The sequence below is a fragment of the Peromyscus maniculatus genome, chromosome 4, assembly GCF_049852395.1.
Source record: "Peromyscus maniculatus bairdii isolate BWxNUB_F1_BW_parent chromosome 4, HU_Pman_BW_mat_3.1, whole genome shotgun sequence".
NCBI lineage: Eukaryota > Metazoa > Chordata > Mammalia > Rodentia > Cricetidae > Peromyscus > Peromyscus maniculatus.
The window spans coordinates 158,405,714-158,428,586 of NC_134855.1; the positions used below are offsets into that span (position 1 = coordinate 158,405,714).

The following is a 22,873-nucleotide window of genomic DNA, read 5'->3' on the forward strand; positions in this document are numbered from 1 at the left end:
AGGGAGTCCATGGCGACCTCTGCAAAGGACTAGGGAAACTGTGAACAGGGGGCAGCAACCTCCCTCCGCCTTGGGCAGTCATACAGCAATAGTCTAAGATCATTTTATGTGCTGTCAGAAGGTGGAGGCACAGTGATGTTTCTGATCAGTACAGAAAGGCTTTGAAGCACAAGTATTTGCTATAAGCAAGGAGCAGCTTCTAGAATAAGAACCAGCAGAGTAAGTGTCCAAAGTGGCCAATTAGATCAGGCTTTCCTCTGTGGAGGGGATAGAACGCATTAAACAATAACCTCCCAGTGTGGCAGAAATCGCTGTAACTCTCCAAATTCCACTGAAACACAAGACATGGTGTTCTAGTTGATCTGTCACTTGTCAGGTAATAGACTGCTAACACAGTCCTCAACTTTGTCACACTTCTTCTCAGTGCAAAAAGAGCACATGCTCCTGCTTGGCCAGAGTCCCATGTACATTTGAAAAGAGTAAACATGCTTTCTGTTATTTTAGAGAAGGCTCTGGAGATGCTATCCAGGCCCAGCTGACAACAATGGTGTTCAAGTCTTCTCTAGCCTTGTGTGTTTTCCCAATAGAAACATGTAATACATTTTTTAATTATTATAATTTATTATTGTGTGTGCATGCATGAGTTTATGCGCCTATGATTTGTGGGGACAAGAGGTTGATGTCTATTGCTTTCCACCTTATTTTTTGAGATATGGTTACTCACTGAAACTAGAGCTTGCCCGTTTGGCTAGAGTGACTAACCAGCAAACCCGGAGGACCTGCCTGCCTGAGGGGAATGCAGGAAACGTTTGAAGGGTTTACAGGTGGCTGCCGCCACTCTCAGCTTTTACATGGGTGCTGGAGATGTGAACATGGGTCTTCATGGTTATGTAGCAAACACTTATTTTACCCACTGAGCAGCCTCCCCAGCCCTAGACATGTTTGTTGTTGTTGTTGTTGTTGTTGTTGTTGGTTTATTCAAGACAAAGTCTCATATAGCCCAGATTGACATCAAACTCAACATATAGTTGAGGGTAACCCTCATGCCTCTCCCTCCCAATGTTGGGATGAAAAGCAAGTATGCAGACCTCGACGCCAGCACTTCTTATACAACGACAAACTGGGACAACCCAAATGTTCACTGCCAAAAGAATGAATGAATGAATGGTGTAGTAGCCATACAGTGAGCACATAAGAACTGCCTGTTCATGGTAAATAGATGAATCCTAAGCAGGCTAAGGAGAGGAAGCCAGGCACAGGAGAACAGCCCACAGGATGGAACCCACACAAGCTAGATGCAGAAATGGATACACTCAGTGGAGAGTGGTAACTTCTGGGTACTGGCGGCATAGGCAATCAGTCAGAAAGTGTATGCACGCATGCTGATTGTCTGTGTATTCTATCTGTATGTTACCCGGGAGGTCAGCAAATAGCAAGAAATGTCAGGCAGGATTAAAGTAATGGAAACTCCTACCTGCAAACAGAAAGAGCAAACAGCACATCCGAGTGGAAAGTGTTTTTGAATCATCTAAATCCCAGCACAAACTCCAGTGCCTGACAATTCCACCCTTCCCCTTGGCATTGTGTCCTGCCTCCAGCTGTGGGTCAGCAAATCAATTTGGGGAGCTTCAACTGGCATTTTTCTACAGATTGAAATAGAAGAAACGAGAATCAAGCAGCAGGAGCCCAGGCATGTTCTCAGGTAGCTTTTGGGAAAAACAAAAACCAAAACCTGTGCGTATACCGTGGACACATACCAGGGATTCCCAGGTACATCCCCCCCCCCCGACCCCCCTGAAGGTCAGGGCAATTCCAGGACCAGTTAGCGGCTTTGTGCCGATGGATCTCAATTTGTATGGGTGGCAGGTGGCCCAGAGTATGAAGCCCTGGACTCTCAGACATTTCTAGTGGAAAAGCACCAGTGTCCAAGAGTATGGCAACAGTGAGATCACTGCCACCCTGTAGGATGAGTTATCTATTGGGGATGGATGCCAAGGCTCTGTGCCCAAATCTCAGTTTACCAGGGAGACGAGAGACTCCCATAGTTGATGGCACTACAGGAAGGGTGTCAGTTGCAATTACCAAGAAATTGTCATGCCAGGCAGCTGCCTGGGATAGGGGATACCAGGTCCATCAGTAGGTGGAAGGAATGAGGGAAGGAAGCGGTACCATCTTCACAGGCTCAGGCTGCATAGAGGGAACAGCCTGTGATAGTCGGGACACCTCCTCAGACGCCAGGCTACAAAGGGATCCCTAGCTGCCTTTGCCTTTGTGGCTGTCTCTTGGTGTAAGTATTGTAAGGAATAGGTACCACTGTATCATCAGCCATGTAGGTGGGTAGGCGCCAAGCAAGCTGAGCACCAGAAACTGGTCAGCCATGGAAGCAGCAGTCTTGAGTCGGATAGGCCCCCAACATGTCAAGACATCATAGCATACAGAAAGCAAGGAAACATGATTAACACAGAGAAATGGCAACATGTGCCCACAGAGATGAACGCAGGAACTCAACAGCACCTTGACCGACAGCTGGAAATGAGGGCAGGGCTACACACTGATGGAGAGACACCACAACTCGGTTTATTCAGACACAAACAGCAACTAAGAACCAACAAGCACACAACAGCAATGAGTCTAGTGCACACGGCACTGCAGGTGAGCCCTGGCCACACAAGTGAAAGAAGCCAGACATCACGGAGTCCAATATGGGATCCCGGACACATGACCAGGAGCCAGCACTCCTGGTCTCCAGGATTCACATTTGAGTTGATGCTGTCCATGGGAAGGAGGAGAATGGGAGGGCTGGGAACTTTGGGGAGACACTGTCTACATATCAGAGGGACTGGGGCCACGCTGTCTGGTTTTTAAAGCTCACTGGCCCAAAGGCCTCAAATCAAGCACTCTGCCCTAACGGAACTTCATCTTGACCATAGATCACTGGAAACAAGCAGACAAAAGGACAGCTGAAGGGCCTGGGGAGAAGACGGTGCTTTATTTTCCTTTTCTGGCTTCTGGGTGCACGTGGGGATGGCCTGTCAGGAACATCAGCCACTCGATTTTTCTGACCAGAAGAGAAGAGCACAGCAGCCCTGCACAGTGTACCACCGTGACCTTGCTGAGCTCTACTGTTGCCTGCAAATCTTGTGGTTGGAGCCACGTGATGGTAGAGCTCACATCTGACAGGCGTGTCTGCTGCCTTCCTCACCGAGGCTTGTGTTCCCCTTGGCTCCCAGGTTCTGGGACAAACTTACTCACCAGGGTTATCTTGCAATGTCCTGAGGGCTCCAGTGTAGGGGATAGTGACCCAGTCAATCAGCGACGTGAGGGCAGATTGAAACATGGCAGATGGGGTCCTTGATGCCCTTAGGACTCCAGGGGAGGCCTAGAACATCCAGGGTTCAAACCCAGGCCTTTGTATGCCCTTCATGTACACACGAATGTCCTGGGGTCTCCAACTCAGGGTTCCTTCCCCAGCAGCACCCTGAGATGCCCAGCTGCTCTGTGTTTAAATGCAGGTTTGCCTGCAGGTACAGGTAAAGTCAGCACTGGCCCTTTGGCATACCTCTGTCCTGACAGCATTCAGCTGGAATGGGCAAGTAGTACCATGGGTTGGCAGCTGTATCTACAGGGAGCTTGGTGTGTTGGCTCCAGACTTCATTAAGTTCTTCATTTCTTCAGTCCCCAGAACTATCCCAACAGGGACCTCAGCTTCAGGGCCTAGGACAAACGGGCTGAGGGTGCAGGGCCCACTCTGCCAAGCCCACTTGGCTGGTGGGGACAGCAGAGGCGACCACGGCACAGGATGATTTCTTAGGTGTCTCCCATGTTCTGCCCTTCACCCAGTGGAATCTCAAAGAGGTGGGCACAGCTGGTGCTTCTCCTACCCCATCACTGGGGATTCTCCAGGTTGCCTGGTGCTGTCTTGGGAAAGGGAAGAGGAGCCCCCAGGTCTTCCCTACAACTTAAGTGCAAGGCAGACTGGGTCTGTGGCTCTCAAGACAATGAGTTAGAGAGCCTGACTTGCTTAGAAGCCTCTTGGCAATCTACCCTATTCCATAACATTGTAGGAGCTTCCTATCACTCCTGCTGGCCTAGAGAGTCCCAGGTCTCTCGTACAAGATGTGCTCAAGGGAACTGTGGCCTCACCACAGGGCCAGGATGAGAAGTCCTATCTTCAGTCTTTTAATCCCAAAGAAGCAGAAACATAGAGGGGTATCAAGAGAGATCCATGAGGGGACCTACAGCCCAGGACCTGGGCGTGATTTGGTTCCCTCACACCCTTGAGACTCCCAGTGCTCTTGCCCTCCTGGGGTTGCTGGTCCCTAGGAAGTACTCACTATAGAGCCCTTGTGACCCTGAGGTGGATGCAGGGCTCCCATGGGACTTCAGTCTTGCTGTGAGGGCCTGCACTCTCTTGTGAGTGGGGCCCATCCACATAGCACAGTGCTCTGCTTCTTCCCAATTCACCCCAATCTAGACAAAACAGAACCTGCCTGGGCTCAGCCCTGATACCTGTGTCATAGAGCAGCCCAGTCTGGAGGGTTGAGGGGGCACACCATGGAGTAGGGAGAGGATGCGGCCAGCAGAGGCACAGTGGGCGTTTCCCAGGTCTGATGAATCCCCGGGCTCTGGTTGCTGAAGAGGGATGAATTCTTGTGGCCCCACAAGAAAACTGAGACCAACATTGGATCATTCTCTGAGACACAGATGGGTGTGTGCTGTCTGTAGCCAGAGGGTGACTGTCACCTGCTCTAGAGAAATTTAAACAGGGGCTCAGACTGTAACTCTGCCCTGTGCCAGCCCTCAGCTAGCTCCAACCAGGCCCATGGCTGGACTAGAACCAGTGCCAGCTTCCAGGTCCGGAGAAGCAGCATTCTCTCCTAGGTGTTTCATGGCAGGCTTGGAAGATGGGGGTAACTGACAAGTAGCATGGCCCTGCAGAGACCAGGGAGCTGGGCCAAGCAGGCCTGTCCAGTGCTGTGTCCCTAAATCATACCAGCCAGCCAGGGGGGCAGGAAGAGGCCCACAGTGCCCAGCAGGCAGACAATGATGAACATCCAGAGAAAGATTCGGTCAATGACCATGGCCACGTACTTCCAGTCCTCCTTCACCTGCAAACACAGACATGGGTCACTCTAGCTCTCAGAGCCCAAGGGCAGCCAGAGAAACTTCTGGAACATGGAACTAGGAGTCACAGTTTCTGCATATCCCATCAATCAGATACACATCTGCACACACCCCTGTGGGCAGTGACAAGTGCAGAAGGAGAATGCAACTGTCCAGCTACGGCCAGAGAATCTGCTGGGGCAGAGCAGCTGCTGCAGGACAGAGCAGAGGGAGACACCACAAGGGGTGGGCTGGGCATCTACGGAGCCCATATCTAAGGCTGTATATGTGAGGGGTCTTTGAATTTGGACTCACTGGAGCTTTCTGGTAGTTCACACTGCCACAAGAGACTTGGGGTTCATGTTGTACCCCAGCTGGTCGTACCTGCTGAGCAGGCTGCCTGAACTCAAAGGGAGGCGGACCAGGCATACTTTGAATGACACACAGGGCCCATGACATGAAGCTCGTCTTAAGTTTGCTAAAGCTGAGTAGCAACATGGAGGTTGAGTCTACCTTCCCATAATGCAGATGTCAAAAGTGGGGGCTGGAGAGATGGATCAGTGGTTAAAGAGTACTGGCTGTTCTTCAAGAGGTCCTGGGTTCAATTCCCATCATCCATATGATGACTCACAACCATCCAAAATGCCAGTTTCAGGGAATCTGACAGCCTCTTCTGGTATCTGCTGGCCTCAGGTAAGCATGCAGTGCACAGACACACATGTAATCAAAACACCCATACACATAACATAAAATTAAACTAACTTAAAAAAATGGATCCTAGAGAGATGTCAGCCATGTGTCCTAGACCAGAAGGTAAGGGCAAAGAAAATGCTGGGTAATGGATTGATCACTAAGGCCATCCCACAGTGGCTAAGTGCCCAAAAGCAAGGGCTAAGTCCACACTCACCCCCTGGCCTGGTCCTGACTACCCATACCCACCTCTTATTTGGGCAAGTGTCCATGTGCTGCACAGCCAGCCTGAGCAGGCACTGTGTGGAAGCAATGATGCCAGATGGCCCATGAAGGGAGGAGGTCAGGGACAGAGGGTGAACAGTGGCAACAAACACACATAAAGCACAATGCATATGTCCACCATCTGCGGCCACTCAGTCTTCATTGGACTGTGCTATAACACATGGTGACCACAGGCACAAAGGACTACTGGCTCTGTCTACGGTTCCTCTGGATCCCACAACGTGAACTCTTTCTGCCAGGGGCCGATGCAAGGTAGCCAGGCACTTCAAGTTGTTTCCAGAAGCAAACACTCAGGGGATTGCTGCCTGGGTCTAACTAGGCCTGGGAATTAGCATTGCACTGAAGACAGTTCAGCATGCAGCTCTGGCCTTGTGCTTCAGGCAGGGTGGCTGTTACACCACTGTCCTGTGAATACGTCACCAGGCTAGAGGGGTCTGCAATGACCCCGAGGCTTGATCAGAGCTGCACTGGGACACAGTCTGTGCACATGTGAGCAGCAGGAGTAAGCCATGGTAAGCAGACCTCAAGTCAACTGAGGGACACTTGGCCTGGCAAGCCTGGGCTGGGGAAGAGTGCATGCGGCTGCCCCAGTTTCAAGGGCATCCACCCCGAGTTTTCAAAGCAATCAGAGGTGTCCTGATGGTTTAGGCCAAAAGTAAGTAGCCATGTTCACTTAGAAAACTTCAGAACAAATAGATCTTTGCTAAATAAAAAGCCCCTCAAGGGCTCCTCAGAGTAAATAGCTGCTTGGTGTTCCTCTGCCCCTTCCTGTGCCTGGGACCAAACCTCCAAAGATGAAACACCACAGCCATGACCAAAGCCCTGCTGTCCTGTTCCTATTAAGTCAGCAAGCTTCCCAGGCTCAGAACCAGGTCAGGCAGCTGCAGCAGGCCAGTGGAGATGGAAGAAGAGGTCACGAGCTCCAGCTACAGGACTATGCTGGGAATGCACTGGTTTCAGGAGGATTTCAATTAAACTTGTCACATCCATCCTCCCTCGGTGGCCTCACTCCAGTTCATCCCTAGATCTCTTTCTTCATCCCAGAGCAGCAACAAGACATAGCCCCAGAACCAAAATTTCCCTGCAGACAGGTCTCTGAGGTCCAGAATGTTCCAGAGACTCCAGAATGGCTTCATGAGTCCCTGAGACTCAGTGGGGTGACTCTGGTGCAAAGACCCACTCCTGGGATGTAGGGCACCGGCCCTCTTTCTTTCCAGGGCTTAGCAGCTCCAGAAGACAAACCACAGACATCTGGAAGTAGACAACAGGCAAGCCCCAGGCTGGGTAGGAAGATGAGAAGAAAGCCAGCAAAACCAACGTCCCAGGAGGGACAGTGGCAAATGCCAGCTCAGGGCAAGGTCAATGTAAAGGACAGATGCCACAGACATTTCAGCCGACACAGCAGAGACAAAGGTCGACCAGGACCGGACTTCCCCCATGACCTCTTCACCCGACCTCTGACTGAGACTCTGATTCTCACAGGCTGAGTCAGATTTGGGAAGCAACTTGCCTAGCACCAGGAGTCCTGCGTCTCAGCCCAGACCCCAGTCCTGGAGACCCTTATGTGTTTCAGACAGATAAATGTGAAGGGAAGATGACCCCACAATGCCCTGGTGGCAAGGTCAGACAGAGCTGGCACCACTGCCCAGCCCAACTGCTCAGCAGAGCGGCACTCTGTGAAAAGAGCCTCTAAGCCCGCACTTGGGTCAGGAGGCCAACACCTATAGAGGGACATGATCACTCTTTCCAGGCCTCTGTAGAGTCAAAGTTTGGAGCATAATGAACACATGGGGGTAGGCTGGCTGAGCACCGGCCGTCTGTGTCTCCAGGTTCCTGAGGGCCATGAAGTGTGGCAGTATATGTCCTCACCCCACAACCCTCCAAAGGACGGACAGGGTGGGAATAGGGTGCAGCTCCTGGCAGCCCCGTCCTCTTCTCTACACCCTCTCTATGCCTAGGGTTCAAAGGACCACCTTTCACCAGGTAGAAGCTCAAGGGAGACCTGTTCTTGGGGTTACAGGTCGGCAGCAGCAGCAGCAGCAGCAGCAGCAGCAGCAGTCCCATGGAATTTTGAGGACGGCCAGTGTGGGACCTTGCCTGTCACTGTGGGACCTTGCCTGTCACTCAGGCATGGCTGGGCAAGAGTTCCAAGGAGCTAGCAACAGTCTGAAGACTTCAAAGGAAGACCTTGCGAGTGTTGGAATGACAGTTAGAAACAGCCTCTCAGCCCGCTGCTTGCCAGGGCTGCTGAGTCCTGCAACCTGATGAGGTGGCAGCCCCTCGGTTTACTCCCCACCAACGACAGGGCTTTGCTTAACCCCAGCTTGCCCTAGGGACCCGTAAAGGATGCTAGGCAGAGACGCTGCACCCTCAAGTTGTGCAGCTTTTGTCTGGGGCCTTGGTTTCTGGACCATGTATGGGAAATGCCAGACATTTTATCTTATCTGGGCCAGGGACACCTCCCATGCATAGCCATTGGCAAGGACTTACCGAGAAATCTGTGTCTTCTGCCTTGAGGTGGTCTGCAATGTACTGGACACCCTCTACTGCCCGTGTCAGGGCTGGCGACAGGGGTAGGTGTTGAGGGGGTGCTTTGGTGCCCCGGGCCTTGAGCACAGTGACTGGAGACACAGGCGATGGTTCCTTGCACGTGCATTTGCATGGAGAGGCCTGGTCTGACAGCGGAAGCTGAGATGGATAGGCCTTCAGGGAGGCTGGGGAGCCAGTTGGCTGGCTGTCAGCCAGGGAGACAGCTCCATCCCGGGAAACACAGTACTGGATACTCCGAGACCGGCAGCGGATGCCACCCTCTGCTGCTTCTTGGGAGCTGGACACATGCTGGACACTCAGGGACCTGGCTTTGACAAGCATTGGGACCCTAGTGCTGTTGGGTGGGTGACAGGGGCCAGGTGATGGACAAGGACTGGTCTTCTCAACCTCTGATGTCTTCAAATCAGGGGCCTTGTGGGGGGGTGACTTGCATGTAGGCTGGGCCTCGACTGGTGTGCCCAGAGGGTTGTGGAAAGATGGGGAGGGTGACAGGCCTTGGTTTCGGATGTCACTCAAGATGCCAGGCTCGCCCTCAGGCTCTGGCCAGAAACGAGGAGCATTGGCCATCTTGTGCATGGACTCAATAAGTCTCCGGCAGTTGTCTTTGACCACAGATGGGCGCTTCATGAAGAGGAGGCGAGGCACGATGTCCAGGAAGACTCTGCGCACCCAGGCAGGCATGGTATGTGTGCGTGGTGAGCGGTGGTGTACATTGAGCACAAAGACCGTGATGACAATGGAGAGAGTGACAAAGATCATTGTGAAGAGCAAATACTCGCCGATGAGTGGGATAACCAGCGAGGTGGACGGGATGATCTCGGTGATGAGCAGAAGGAAGACCGTGAGTGAGAGCAGCACCGAGATGCACAATGTGACCTTCTCACCACACTCAGAGGGCAGGTAGAAGACCAGCACAGTGAGACAGGAGATGAGCAGGCACGGGATGATGAGGTTGATGGTGTAGAACAGTGGCAGCCGGCGGATGATGAAGGCGTAGGTGATGTCAGGGTAGATCTCAGCACAGCATTCATACTTCCTGGTGTTGTAGGTGCCCACAGCATCCACAATGACCCACTCTCCACTTTCCCAGAAGTCCAGCTGGTCTACACGGCTATGCATGCTCACCAAGTCGATCTTGGCCTTGTCATAGGTCCAGGACCCAAACTTCATAGTACAGTTCTGCTGGTCGAAGGGGAAGAAGGTGACATCAATGCTGCAGGAGCTCTTATAGATGGCTGGGGGTGTCCACTGTACACGCCCATCATAGAACAGGTGGGCTTTGGTCAGGTGGGTGACTGCAAAGTCCCCGTCTGCACTGTCAGAGAGAGAGAGCAGTGAGGTCTGCCCATCCCTACACCACACCCATGAACATTATTGCAGGGAAAGGCTCACAGCCCGACCAACAACCCCCACCAGCCACATGCAGAATGCAGGATTATGGGTAGTGGTCATGTGCTCTGGGCCATCACTTACCTGTGTGCTCCAGCTTATCACCCTTGAGTCAAGGTGGTATGTGGTCCAGAGAACAGTGTGAATGGTGCCCGCACCAATGAGCAGAGTTAGTGTTATAGCTCTTATCCATTACTATTAAGAGGGATACAGGGGTGGGCCCAGACCCCTGGCTTCTCTCCTAAGCTCCCACTGCCCCATGAATTTGCATTTGTACCTCCTCGATGCAGAGGGGCCTGGGTCACCTCTGTGTCTTTGTAGATTGAGACACTATGGGAGTTCCTCCTTGGTTTTCCACTGGTTACCACCTGAGCATCTCATGCACTGAGGGAAGGTGCAGGTGCCTGTCTTCTTCAGTTCAGGAGCTAACCACTGGATTCTGCAGTGTGCTATGGGTATCCCAGAGGTCCTCGTAGGACCATACCAAGCCCATTGTGTATGGAGTATGTGTCCACAGGACAGGGCAAATGGGTACACAGGCCTGATCCAGAATGGGTGCCTGCTGGGCCCAGGATCACAGGGGTGGGACAAGCAGGATTTCTTCATCATCCATGAAAAAGGAGGTCTCACACCAAGCAGCTTTTCATAGGTCATTGGTGAAAGGATAATCTCGCTGGAGACTAGTGGGCCTCTCTACCCATCACATCCATATGGAGGACCCTGGGTATGAAAATGACAGTGCGGAGCTACCCAAGGTACCTCCCAGGACAAATACCCCTCTGAATTCCCCCTGGACTGGGCCCTCACTCAGGATGGATCAGTTCTGACCTTCTGCCACTGGAGACTGGGAAGGTGTCTTCCTTTCTACTTGCCCCAAGAATTTGGAGGCCACCTCTCTATAGGCCATGGCACACAGGCTGGATGAGGACTCCAGCTACCGCCCTCATTCAGGCTCCAATGTCTGACTGTTGGCATCCTGCCTCTCCTCTCTGCCTTGAGGGATGTTTGCCAGGTTGGGCAGTGGAACATGGGCCTGCTGTCCTTCAAGCCCCTCCTCTAGATCAGAGTTCCAGCCTTGACCTCTGGGCTTCACAACCAGTGATGCCATGCCTTGTTTTACCCATTGTTGGAACCTGATGACACTGGGAAGCAGACTCCATCAAGCCTTTCTCACCCTGCTTACTTCCACAGCCCTCCCCAGAACTGCTCATATTTCATATTTTCCCCGTGAAACCGGAGTGGCCGGGTGCCACTCTTTAGGCCTTGGCTTCTCTACAGGACCAGACCATTCACTCTGGCCCCAGATTAGCATTCACAGACCGTCAGACTCAGCAGCAATGCACTAACACTTTTGGGCAAACCCTGCCAGCTTCAGCTCAGAAACACTGATGGGAAACCTCGATTTATAGTTAATGAGCTCTCTGAAGCCTGATTAAACCCCTCACTAATGGCACCAGCAGGCATCACTTTGGTCTCATCACTCATAAAACAGTGTAGCCCTGAGTCACAGGCTCCAGAACCTTCTGTTTTCCCAAGTGCCCAGACCCCTCTGTCCGTTCCTTTTCCCACCTCCATTCACAGGCTCAGCTCATTGGTTCTTAGACAGAGAAATCTAGGTCCCCTGAATTTCATCAGCCAACTGGCCCTGCTCCCCTGACCAGCTTCTCAGATCCTGACCAGGACCCCTGGTGGCCACCTGGGACCCTTAGTGGCCCTTCCTATGATAACCAATCACTTGTAGCACCATTCACAAGGTCCAGAAGTCCTGAGCCTCCCATGATGGTGCCAACCCTGGACCCTCCTGCATGTTAACTCATCCTGGGTCAATGCCATTGGTTTTTCTCCTGCACAGCTGTGCTGCATGTGGAAAAGGCTAGAAAAGCTGCTTGCTACATGCTCCCCAATAAGGTTCCCGGCTGCACAATGCAGAGTGCACAGCCTGGCTTCTACAGAAGCTGAGGTTCCCTCCGGGTACATGGGGGTGGATCTTGCGGCACATTTCGGGCCGTGTGGAATCAGGCTTGGGTTTGTTCCCTCCTCTCAGTCCCATCTCTCCAAAAATCAAAGCCTCAACACTCCAGGCACAAATTAAAATTCCCCCACAGCAAGTGAGTGGATCCTCTGCTGTGCAAACACTCTGCAGGGCAGGCAGGAGAGGCTGCAACCAGCTGGCAGACAGGGGCCCTCAGGGCTCACTTGAATTAGTGGCTCCCATCTGCAGCCTAGGCTGCTGGGTCTAGGTTTCCCACCCTTCAGACAAACTGGGGACTCAGCAGTCCTAGCTCAGGCTGTTTTGGCTCCATCCGCCTCCAGCTGTGCTACTCACCACTCTTGCTCTCCCCAGTCTGACCCAAGCCCCCATGAGATTTTCAGAGCACCTAAACCTATGTGGATGGATCCCTCTGAGGTCGCTGTTGTGCTTGTGTTTGCAGACAGGTCTCAAGTGCACTCTCTGAGGAAGGAGGTCTCTGAGGGCGGCAGTGCAGCTCATCTCCATCAAATTCTGGCTCTGCTTCCACATGATACTCCCATAAAGCCCCAGTTGACAGCACAGTCCACAGGGCTCAGCACTCTGAGTCGTAGTTCGGATGCTTTGTTCTTCTCATAGTGCCAAGAGTAAGGTAGTCAGAATGCCCATGGATAATGCTGTCCCAGACCACTGGCAGCCCAGCCATGCACCCAGACAGCAGGTTCCTCAAATGAGCTGTCGGCATTTCACTGCCAAGGCTGCTGATGCAGGGTGAAGATGATGGGTCCTCAGTTTCCAGTTCTGCATCTTATAGCCCCCAGGAAACCAGAGGAAGTACAAGCATTTGGGTCCTACAGCCAGCCGTCCAATGTAAGTTAGTTTTGGACTCAATGAGCTGGCCAGTAGCCGGGGGAGGGTGAGTCCCAGATTTTATCTCTTCCTAAGAGGCTCCACCAAATGAGACTGCAATTCAGAGGCAAGGGAGACCATCTGTTTGACCCGTACCTGGTTGAGCTTCTGGGTTTCCAGGAGAGGGAGCCCCAAGTCAACCAAAGAGTAGGGACTCCCCCTGTCCAGCAATGGAACCAACCATCTGGCTAGCAGCTGCTGATTGCTGCTAGAAATGGCCTTCCTCCCTGCCAGCACAGAGTCCTTTCAACCTTCACCAGCTCCAAGTCCTGTTTGGATAGATCTCAAGTGCTTATCCCAGGCCCACAGAAAAGGGGTTCTGCCCATTTTGCATGTATCCTAGCAGGTAGGAGAGAGACAAAGGTGACCTGGGAGGGGTGGGGACTTCTGAGTGCCTGTCCTCAGGAACTTGGTCCTGGGCTGTTCATTGGCTCCCCCACCTACTCCTCTGCCTACCCAATACCACCCAGGGAATGCATGTCCTTCCTTGCCATGGATCCAGTGGGCTCCCCAGAGTAGATTCAGTACTTGACCCTACGGTTCAAGGGTGGAACGAGCTGAGTGTAGGCCCCAGGAAGGCCCAGTAGCTAGAAGTCTTCCAGGGCTCACGGCTCAACTGGATAGCTACAGGAGACAGAGAGTCTTTCGGAGGGACGAGCAGGAGCCATGGACCTTGACGTTCCCTGCCATCTGCTTACTCTTAGCCCACCCATAACACGTTTTGGGAAAACACCTGCAGCTCTTTCTAAAAGCCAAGGATGTGGCTAGTACCCCGCTTAATGAAGGAGGAAAGAGAATCCCAGTCATTCTTAATCAAATAGGAGCATTTGTAGGTCAGACGGCACCCTAGGGGCTAGAGGGGTCTGTGGACAGATGGCTGAGACTAGGGGATAGAAGGGCTTCTGTTTGCTTTGTCTGCAAGCACCGTGGGAGCTGCTACCCACCCAAACCCTGAGGGAGGAGAGCATCACCTCAGCTCAGAAAGCAGCTGCTCCTAGCTCAGGTCTCTTTGCAAGGGTCCCCAGAAAAACAAGTGTGAGGATGCCCATCTCCTCCTTCTTGTCACCTCTGACTGCATTTGTCTCCATGCAGACCTCGGCTTCCAGAGCTGAGACAGGGTGTGAGCTGAGCCTGAGAGCTGGGATTGCCCACTGCCCAATGCCCAATGTGGGGCACAGCGTGAAGGTGGGACCAAGAAGAGCAGAGGCAAGGCTTTGGGAAGCAGCCGCTTCTCCTGCACCCCTTTGCCTGCTCCCAAAGTCCCCTGCGTCATTTGTCTTCCAGACTGTGATTTGTGCATGGCAGGGTTAAGGAAACCTGCCTGGGATGGGACCTGCAGTCACTGCCAGGAGAGGGTGTCTAACCCATTCTCTGCCCTCAGGAGACCAGAAGAAGTAGAAGACCTCCAGACCTCAGGGTGGGTACCCCCAGGTGCTGGAGGACTTCCACTCCATTTGCCTAGCTCCTCTTTGCTCCCAGCAGCTTCCTTGCTGGGCTGGAGCCTAACCTTACCTAACCTCACCACGTGCCAGGGCCCACGGGGCTTACTTGTTATAGAGGACGATGTCAGGCCTCCAGATGAGCTCAGAGGGGATGCGGATGGAGGTAACATTCTCGTAGTCACCAGGGTCCCAGCGTAGCTTGTAGTCATGCCACTCCTGAGTGGGAGTGGAGAGCCACGTGTGAGGGAGTTATGGGGCAGAGGGCAGAGGCGGGGAAGCCCTCCCCACTCACCTGCTTCACCCACACATTTGTCGTCATCATCTGGTTCTTCTCATCCTAGGGCACAAGCAAGAAAGGAGCTTGAGGTCCCCCTCAGTAACAGATATGTTCCTGCCTAGATCTTCTTATCCATAGCTAGCCACAGGCATGGACAAGCCAGGGCCGAACTTCAGGAGCGAAGGAGTGTCTCAGCCCTGAAGGCAACCTAGCCTGGGACGGCAGCCTAAGGGCAGGTAGGGTTAGGAGGCAAAGACCCTGGAACCTTTCCAGAAAGACATGGGGGATAAGCTCAGCTCCAAATGGACCCCAGGCTCCTTGTAGGCTGAGTGTCCTTCCCAGAAATCTGTCAGCCATGTCCACCCACACTGCTCCTTCTGCAGATGAGATCCATGTGCTGCTGCTCTTCCTATGGCCATCAAAGCCACCGGTTAGGGAGATCTTGACAAAATTATCCCCCAGGGCCAAGGTGGATGTCATGGAGAGATTCTGGTGGTTTCACCTCAAGGTCACCACGTAACAACCAGTCAGGCTGAGAAGATCTAGGCCATAGACTACTCTGTGAGGTCTCTTACAGCTACTGCCCCAATCCACCTGTCCTCCTTATGCCTTTATTTCCCCTCTGTGCCATATGAATGGGCCCATCTGTTGCATCCTTGGTGAAGAACAGCAGGTTGGAGACCCATGTTCTGAACAGTCAGTTCCTAAAACAGACAGGACCCTTCTGGAGAACAAGCAAGCCCTGGTGCAGGCACAGGGGTCTGTGGGGACAGCATGGCAGCCATAGCCATACCTTCTAGCCACTCAGCACTCAGGAGGGGCCTGAGAACTCAGGCCCACAGTCTGTGGAAGAGCATGGCCTCATCAGAGGCCACCTGATACTGGGCAGTATGTGTCCCAATCTGGACCAACATTTTCCATCATCAGCCTAAGCATGACAAACAGGTTCCTCCAGGGACCTAACCAAGGAGATCCCAGGACATCCAGCAAGAAAGTGTCTTGCCCAGAACACGGCATGTGTGTATGACTCCTACCCCACAAAAAACATTATAGACTATCAAGTGTGAGAAGACTGCACCCCCTGAATGCCACGCCCCAGGCCTGGGTCCTCTCCAGTGCAGTCACCTAGGAAGGTGGCCTGAGTGAGCCCCCTCCCTGGAAGGACTCTGAAGAGAAGATGGGATGCAGAGCACAGGCCATCGTCTGCTGCTTCCTCATGTTGCCTGCATGAGCTAGTCTGCAGTAACCTCATCCCTGCATGACCTGGACCTATACCCAAGGAAGCTGGAGATGGAAGACTGCTTGCTTCATCCCACAGGGCCTCCAGAGTCATCAGAACAAACTTGGCTGTGGCGTGGCTGGGCTGGGTCTTCTCGCCTTCCAGCCCCACGTGGCCATCACCCTCCAGGGGCCCTTGGGTCCCACAGATGTCACAGAGCTCTGGAGCACATTTCACAAGGACTCAGCATTAGGGTTAGGAAATTACTGGGGATCCAGTAGCCTTCTCTGCAGCTTGCACTGGGGTATGAACTCAAGCAAGGCACGCAGTCTCCCTTACTGGATGTAGACCCCAGAGAGGGCATCTGTAGTAGATGTAGTAGCTCACCAAGGGACACAAGCAGGTCAAGCACTTGGATGGGACACCTGGATTCCAGGCCCTAGTGTAAGAAGGAAGAGTAGGCCAAACACAAGGCAGATCTTTCTACAATGTGGCCATGAACTTCCAACATGTAGAGTGCCAGCCTGGAGCCAGCACTGCCCTGTGTAGCAAAGAGTTAGGTGCCTGGCAGAGTGTGGGGTGAACCTTTGGGACACACTCCAACCAGGCCCAGGAGCTATCTGTATGCATGTGTATACATGTTCACCTGTGGCCTTAGCTAGATCTAGGGCAGAGGTCAGGCCTGGCCAGGCCCTTATAGAAATTTTGGTGTTGGGTGTGCTCTGAGCCTCAGTGCCTCCGGAGGCAGAGAGACTGGGCTTGGCAGGCTTAGGCTGGCCTGGTGGCAGCAGACCCAGAGCCTTGAGCTGCCGCCAGCAGTTGCCTTGCCAGCCACCACCTGGTAATGGTGTTTGCAAACCTCAGCAAGGTTGAGGGGCCTGTACATCTTGCACTGTCCTTGATGTCCCTCAGCCCCAGGGACACTGCAGGAACCATTCGGGGGTCAAACGCTAGGCCCGCCTGAGAATCAAAGTCTGAGTAGCCGGCTCTGATAGGGCCAACTGGCAAGGTTCTCAGTGTCCAATCCCAGCAAGCCGGATCCCTGGGGTGTAGGTGCTTTTAGCTCACATCAGGCAAGCACATGGAAAGGCTGGAATCACACAGCATGTTCCGTGCCAGCCTCGAGTGTGGGGTGGGTCTTTAGGATACTGGGGCTGGGGTATGAACTCAAGCAGGGCATGCAGTCTCCTTTCTGTCCTCCCTTCTGTCCCTCCCAGAAGGCTCTGCAGGGACAGCTCTCTCCCCGGATCCAGGCTCTGTCCCTGAACCCAGCAAAACCCAGTATGGAGACCCCAAGCTTACTAAATCAGGTGGCCTTTGGATGCCCGCTAGTAATGTTACGCCTTCCCAACATCATTCCTCCAGCCAGGACAGAACCCATGCTGAGGCCCAGCATGAAGGGCAAAACCTTGAGTGGTACTGAAACTCAGGTGTGCACCAACCCCTGGCTGGGTTCCCCAAAGCCTGGTCCTACCCCATAAGGAGCAGCTGAGCCTGGCCAAGAAAGGTTGGGTGCTAACAGCATTTCACATAAGGGCAGCCTCCTATAGTATGCTTCTCGGGGCCAAGACCTTGTCTCTGGTGCTTCCTCCAGGACCCCTTGGGCCCCAGACCATGCAGCAGGGCCTAGCTACTGCCTAGCTCACGCATGTCCTCCTAGAAGTCTTCCTGGACTCTTATTAGGAAAATGAACAGGTAAGCAGGTTCTGACTTCGATTCACCCAAGCCCTGTTTTCCACACTGGTTGGTACTCCGTGGCCTCTGGGATCCACCTGAGATCAATGTGCCCCCAGTGAACCACAGTGCCCACACTAGGGTGGCACAACCAAAGTTCCCACAGCCTAGCTGCTGAAGAGCAGGGCACTGGCCCTCCTATACCCAGGAAGCCTTTTGTGATCTTTACTCCGAAAGGTGCCCCACTTACTTTAGGAAACATCGCCAGTAGCTTTCCTATGGAACAGTTCCGGAGCCACAGAGCCCACCTCCCTCCCCCAGTGCTGAGGACCTGCTGAAGCTCATGATGACATTTTCCTGTCAACCTTGGTTGGACCCAGCCACATGGAGTCTCAGGGTGACCCTATCATCCCATACACCACCGGGCCATCCCCACACCTACCACATCAATGAGCTGAGCAATGGACAGGCCGAAGCGGACAAGGACCACATCTGAGATGTTGGCTACTGGCCGAGACCACTTGTTGTAGCCAGAGAAGAGTCTCTTCAGGAGCCGCTCCTCCGCATGGGCCCGGGTCTCTATGTGGCCGCTAGCTGTGGGAAGGGCAGGAGGTTTAGGGACAGGAGACACAAAGGCTGCCCCTCCAGCCCCATACCATCACAGTCCTTCTTTCCTTCAGGTTCCTCTTACACATCACCTTCCACCTCAGGGCCCCTGGGCATGCTGCCTTGATTTCCCCGACTCCCCTCAAGGAAGCCTTTCCAGTGCCCCCGGAATGGGTCAGGCCCTCCTCTACTTCACCAGGAAAACAGGGCAATGGACAGCGAACACTGAATTGCATACAGCTTCCCTGCAGACAATCACTTTGGATAGAAATGCCCTATCTCCAGTGACCGGCAGAGACAAAGGACATGAAGTGACAGCAGCATGGGGAGGGGGCAGAAGTGCATGGGGGCAGCGAGAGTGGTGGGGACGAATGAAAGGACTGGGCGCTGCTCCTCATGAATGCAGGGAGCTTGAGCCCCTGCCCACAGGAGAGGCCCTGCTGCCTGGGCTTCTAGTGTCCACCCTGACGATGAATGCAGACCCTCAGGGCCACTAGCGCCTGGTGTTCAGGGTAGGTACAAGATGCCCTGGAGAAGCTCCACACTGCTGCCTGAAGAGGGTGGTCCCTCATTCCACCAGCCAGCAGCCCATCTGTGTCCTCTCCACCGGCCCCCCACGTGGCTAGGGGGCCTCCCTGCCTCCATTTGCTGAGTTGCTGCATCAAAGAGGGGGTTGGGAAGAGGGAGGGGAGCCTCTGCTGTCTGCAGGATTCTGCTTACCTGAGAGCTACAGGAACTCCTCAGGAGGGGGCTCCTAGAGTACCCCCCACAGCCTCATTCTTCCAGATACCTTGGACTAGTAAGGCCCAGCCCCACTGCTCAGCGGGGAGGCCAGGGATTAAATAACTGCCGGAAGCCCCTAAATGAGTTAGGGGGAAAGGTGGCCCTTAGAGAATAAGAGGTGGAGGAAGCCGGGGGTGGTGGGGTGGGGGCAGAAAGGTAAGGTGGGAGCTCCAGGGGCAGAAGCATATCCTTGAATCCAGTAGCAGACATGGGGGCGGTCTGCTGCGAAATTTGGCAGGATGGAACCTCCCTCCCAGGTGGACTCCACCTCTATCTTAGTTGGAGGTTCTGGTTGCAGCTCGGAAATGCAGCCAGACCCCCCCGCCCCGCACCTCCCCTCAAACCCTCTCTCCCGGCACTTGGCGGCTGATTCCTTCCTCACTGGCTCAGCTACCACCGCAGGACGTCGGAGCTGTAGTGGGTGGAGGAGTCTGACTATCCCGTTGCGCGCACCCGAGGCTTGGCACCGCAGCCCCGGGCCTCCTCTCCCCTGGCCCTGGAGTCCCAGGTGCCAGGACCCGGGAGAAAAAAAAGCCCATCCTGCGTTTCTAAACTTACCAGGCAAGAGGCCGACCCCTAAGAGCAGCAGCAGCAGTGGCAGTAGCAGCGGCAGCGGCGGCGCCCGGGGGGCCCCGAGCTCCATGGCGCACCGAGTGGGCTCTAGATGCGGGCGGCTCCCGGCTGTGCCGCGCCTCCGCTCCGAGACCCGCGCGCGCCCAACTTCATGCCCCGCGCCGCGGCCGCTCGTCCCCAAGCCGGGCTCCGCAGCTCGTCCCGCGGGGCGCGGCGGCGGGGCGGGAGCTAGAGGTTGTGGGCTCCGCGGCGCGGCCCCGCCCGGACCTGCTGCCTCCAGCCGCCGGAGAGAGGGGAGGAGGGGGAGGAACGGGAGGGAGAAGGAAGCGGGCGGGAGGAGGGGGCGGACCGGGCCCCGAGGGTAGGTGGAGGCCATACTCGGCCCCTCGTGGGGGTAAAGTTTCCTTGTACTCCTGAGGCTCGCGACGTGCCGAGTGGGGTTGGGGATCCCCTGGTCATCCCAGCAACCCCAGCGCCTTCAGGAAACAAGCCCCCAACCCTGGTCTCCAGCCCTAACCCAGCCGGCCGCCTGAAGACTGCTGGGCGCACATTCAGGGACTGTGCGCGAGAGGAGGACACCCTGCTTAGCTCTGGCTAACTCCATCACTCCACCTTGCCTTAGCGTGACTGTTTGCAGTTTGGAAATAGCAAGTCGCTCTCTCATCTCCTTCCCTAGACCAGCGTTGAGGAAAGAACCCACCCTCCATCAGCCTGCCGCCCTCCTCCTGCACTGCAAGCCCAAGAAGCATCCTGCAGCGCCCAGGCCCAGCGCTGCCCTTTTAGTGAGAAGAACCCGGTGCCCCGGACCCTGCGTCTCTCAGTTCCAGCCCGGTACCAGGGTCCACCTTTGTCCTTTCTTGGCGTGTATGTTCTCTCCCCTCACCCCACCCTCGCCGGCCCGGTGGACTGTGCTGGCACGAAAGCAGCTCCCCACCCCAACTCTGTGGGCAACGAGCTACTGACTAGAGAGGACAGGTGCTTGGAGAAAAACTGATGGGTGCTGAGGGTGGTCCTGAGGGATGCCACTAACAAGGTGCACAGTTGCTGTGGTTCCAAGGGAGGAGGGCCCGCCTGAGCAGCAGGTGCTGGAAGAAGGGGTGTGGTTTGTGGGCCTGAGTTTCCCAAAGAAGCCCTGTCCCACCCCAAAAGCCAGATGTGGCCCAACCTTGCCTTGTCCCAGAGACTCTGAAGCCGGCTCTGAGCCCCCAAACTGGAGACACTGAAGCTGAAGGGAAGACGGTGCTGTCTCTGTCCCTGTAGCACATGCCCCTCTGTCCCCAGGCATGGTGGCTCTGAGGTTGACTGGCCCTCTGCACCTACCCACACCAGTACAGGGCCAGTTTCCACGGCCCAGCTCCTGCTCCCACGCCTGTCCTCCTCTTTCCCGTCTCTCCACCATGCCCCACCTCCCCTGTCTGCCTCTCCAACACTAGTGTCCCCAGCTCTCTTGCCCTCTGGTGAATACATGTCACACACCCACTCTGGGACCTTCAGACTCCTCCAGGTCACAGGAGCCATCTGCCTATACTTTGTGAATAGAGCCTTCCAAAATATTCTCCTAGGCAGACCACCTCAGCAGTGACCATTGTTCCCCCACTGTGCCTCCCTAGATGCTGGCCCAAGAATCAGGATGTGTAGGTATGCCAGACTCCCACAGTACCCTCCAAGGCCAATTCTTACCATACCTATGTCTTACCTAAGGGGAAATGGGTGCAAAAAGATTTAATCAACTTGCTCAAGATCACACATTCAGTAGGCTGTTGAACTTCAGGCTGGCCCCTGGCCTCTCGTGAAGAATGTTCTTTGGGTACTCGCTCCCTTTCTGCCTGGAGTCTTTGCAGGAGCCAGGGAAGCCTGACTTTCCCAATAGAACGGCACTCTTTGCAGTCTCACCACTAGGGCTGTTCCTCCCTTTGGGGCTCTTCTTAATTTGTCCTCATCTACCCCAGCCCCCCAAAGAGTCATACCCTGGCTCCACACTTCAGGCATAGATTAGCCCCATCCCTCCACTAGCTGGGTATTCTTAAGCACACTTGTAGTCTTGGGCTAAAAACCAGTTGGTGGCTGAGCACTTACTGTGGGGCAGAAGGCAAGCCTGTGTAAGGCCTGGCAAGGCGAACCCGGAGGGAACTGGGGAGAGCAGCAAGGCCAATAGGTGCCAAGTGGGGAAACTGCAGCTGGACCTGGGTCTACAGACATCTTGATGTGACGTCTCTGCTTCATATGAGCACAGAACAAAGGGATTACCTTACGTGACAGTGCACAGAGCCAACTCCATCTAATATTAATAGCCAAAGATGGATGCAGTGGTGGTGCATGCCTGTCATTCCAGTACTCAGAGGCTGAGACAGGAGGATTGCCACAAGTTCAAAGCAATTCTAGGCTACATAGTAAGTTTGAGGGCAGCCTGGGCTACAGTGTGAGATCCTCATAATACAAAGAAGCAGCCAACCACGATTTGGGTCCCTTGGAGCCTCTTCCAGCTACCCAGGAACTTTGATTAGGAGCTGTCATTCAGACATGGCTGTGGAGAAAAGTAGGCAGACTAAGGCTTCTCACTGAACATCTGCTCCCTAGGTTCAGTGTTGAGAGCCCTGACTCCTGCCCCATGGCAAATCAAAACCTCCTTTGGGGTAAAGCCGCTTTGCTTTCTCCCATCTTGAGTCTAACCCACAGTTTCAGCTTTTGGCTGCCTTGAGTTGGGCTTCCTTTGACAGTGGTTTTTGGAGTGGGGGGGGCGGTGAGTTGCGTGAGCTCTCAGAGGCTCCGTAAGGATGACACGTAGGAGCAGTGTGGATGCTGGCTGTCCACTTGTGCTTGAGGATTTGTTTAGTGTACAGACCTTGGCTCCCACTACCTGAGACTGTTGATACAAACTCAGACCTGTGATTTCTCCAGCCCTTTACAGACAGCTCAGACGTAGGAGCCTCAGACCATATCTGAGTTAGAGCTTATGCCTGAGTCAGGGGGACCTGAGAGCTTCTTGGGGCAGCTCAGCTCTGTTGCCTGTTCCTCTTCACAGCTTCTAGAGACAGGCTTTGTGCCCAGCCTTCCAGGGTTAGCTGTCTGAGACAGTGGTTCTCACCAGCAGGGGTGTCCCCTAGGGCAAAAGGCCAGGCGGGGGTCAGCTCCACCCTCAGGGCACTGCTGACACAGCCCTGTGGACCACGTGTGCTGGCTCACACACATCTGCCTGGCTGGTTGACTTTCCCTGCGGATTTGCTAATGCAGCAGATTAATCAGTCTCACTCATTAATTTGGAGGGCCCCTCCTGCTCCACCTGCTGACTAGAAAGCACTGCGGGGACCCTGGGAATCCTGGCACTGAGTAAGGCTCTTCCTGCAGGCACTAGGCAATAAAAGCCTAGTTTACAAGTCTATAGACCAGTCTGGGCAGAAGGTTAG

The 22,873-nt window shown here is 54.3% G+C and overlaps 1 protein-coding gene across 1 annotated transcript; it reads right to left on the reverse strand.

Annotated features, from left to right (window-relative positions):
* Positions 1–614: 614 nt before the first annotated feature.
* Positions 615–19,743, reverse strand: Chrna4 (cholinergic receptor nicotinic alpha 4 subunit). Its single transcript, XM_006994631.4, has 6 exons — positions 19,455–19,743; positions 17,950–18,101; positions 14,630–14,674; positions 14,444–14,553; positions 8,569–9,943; positions 615–5,108 (listed from the first exon to the last, which is right to left on the reverse strand). The coding sequence occupies exons 1-6, from the start codon at positions 19,537–19,539 to the stop codon at positions 4,983–4,985; spliced, it is 1,893 nt and encodes a 630-aa protein (XP_006994693.3). The 5' UTR covers positions 19,540–19,743; the 3' UTR covers positions 615–4,982.
* Between the last annotated feature and the right edge of the window lie 3,130 nt (positions 19,744–22,873).

Excerpts from the sequence above, each read along its gene's own strand:
- Chrna4 (XM_006994631.4), bottom strand. The coding sequence starts at position 19,539 with ATGGAGCTCGGGGCCCCCCGGGCGCCGCCGCTGCCGCTGCTACTGCCA. Across the intron at positions 18,102-19,454 it reads AGGGGTCGGCCTCTTGCCTG|CTAGCGGCCACATAGAGACC; the intron begins GTAAGTTTAGAA and ends CCCTTCCCACAG. Across the intron at positions 14,675-17,949 it reads TTGCTCAGCTCATTGATGTG|GATGAGAAGAACCAGATGAT; the intron begins GTAGGTGTGGGG and ends CTTGTGCCCTAG.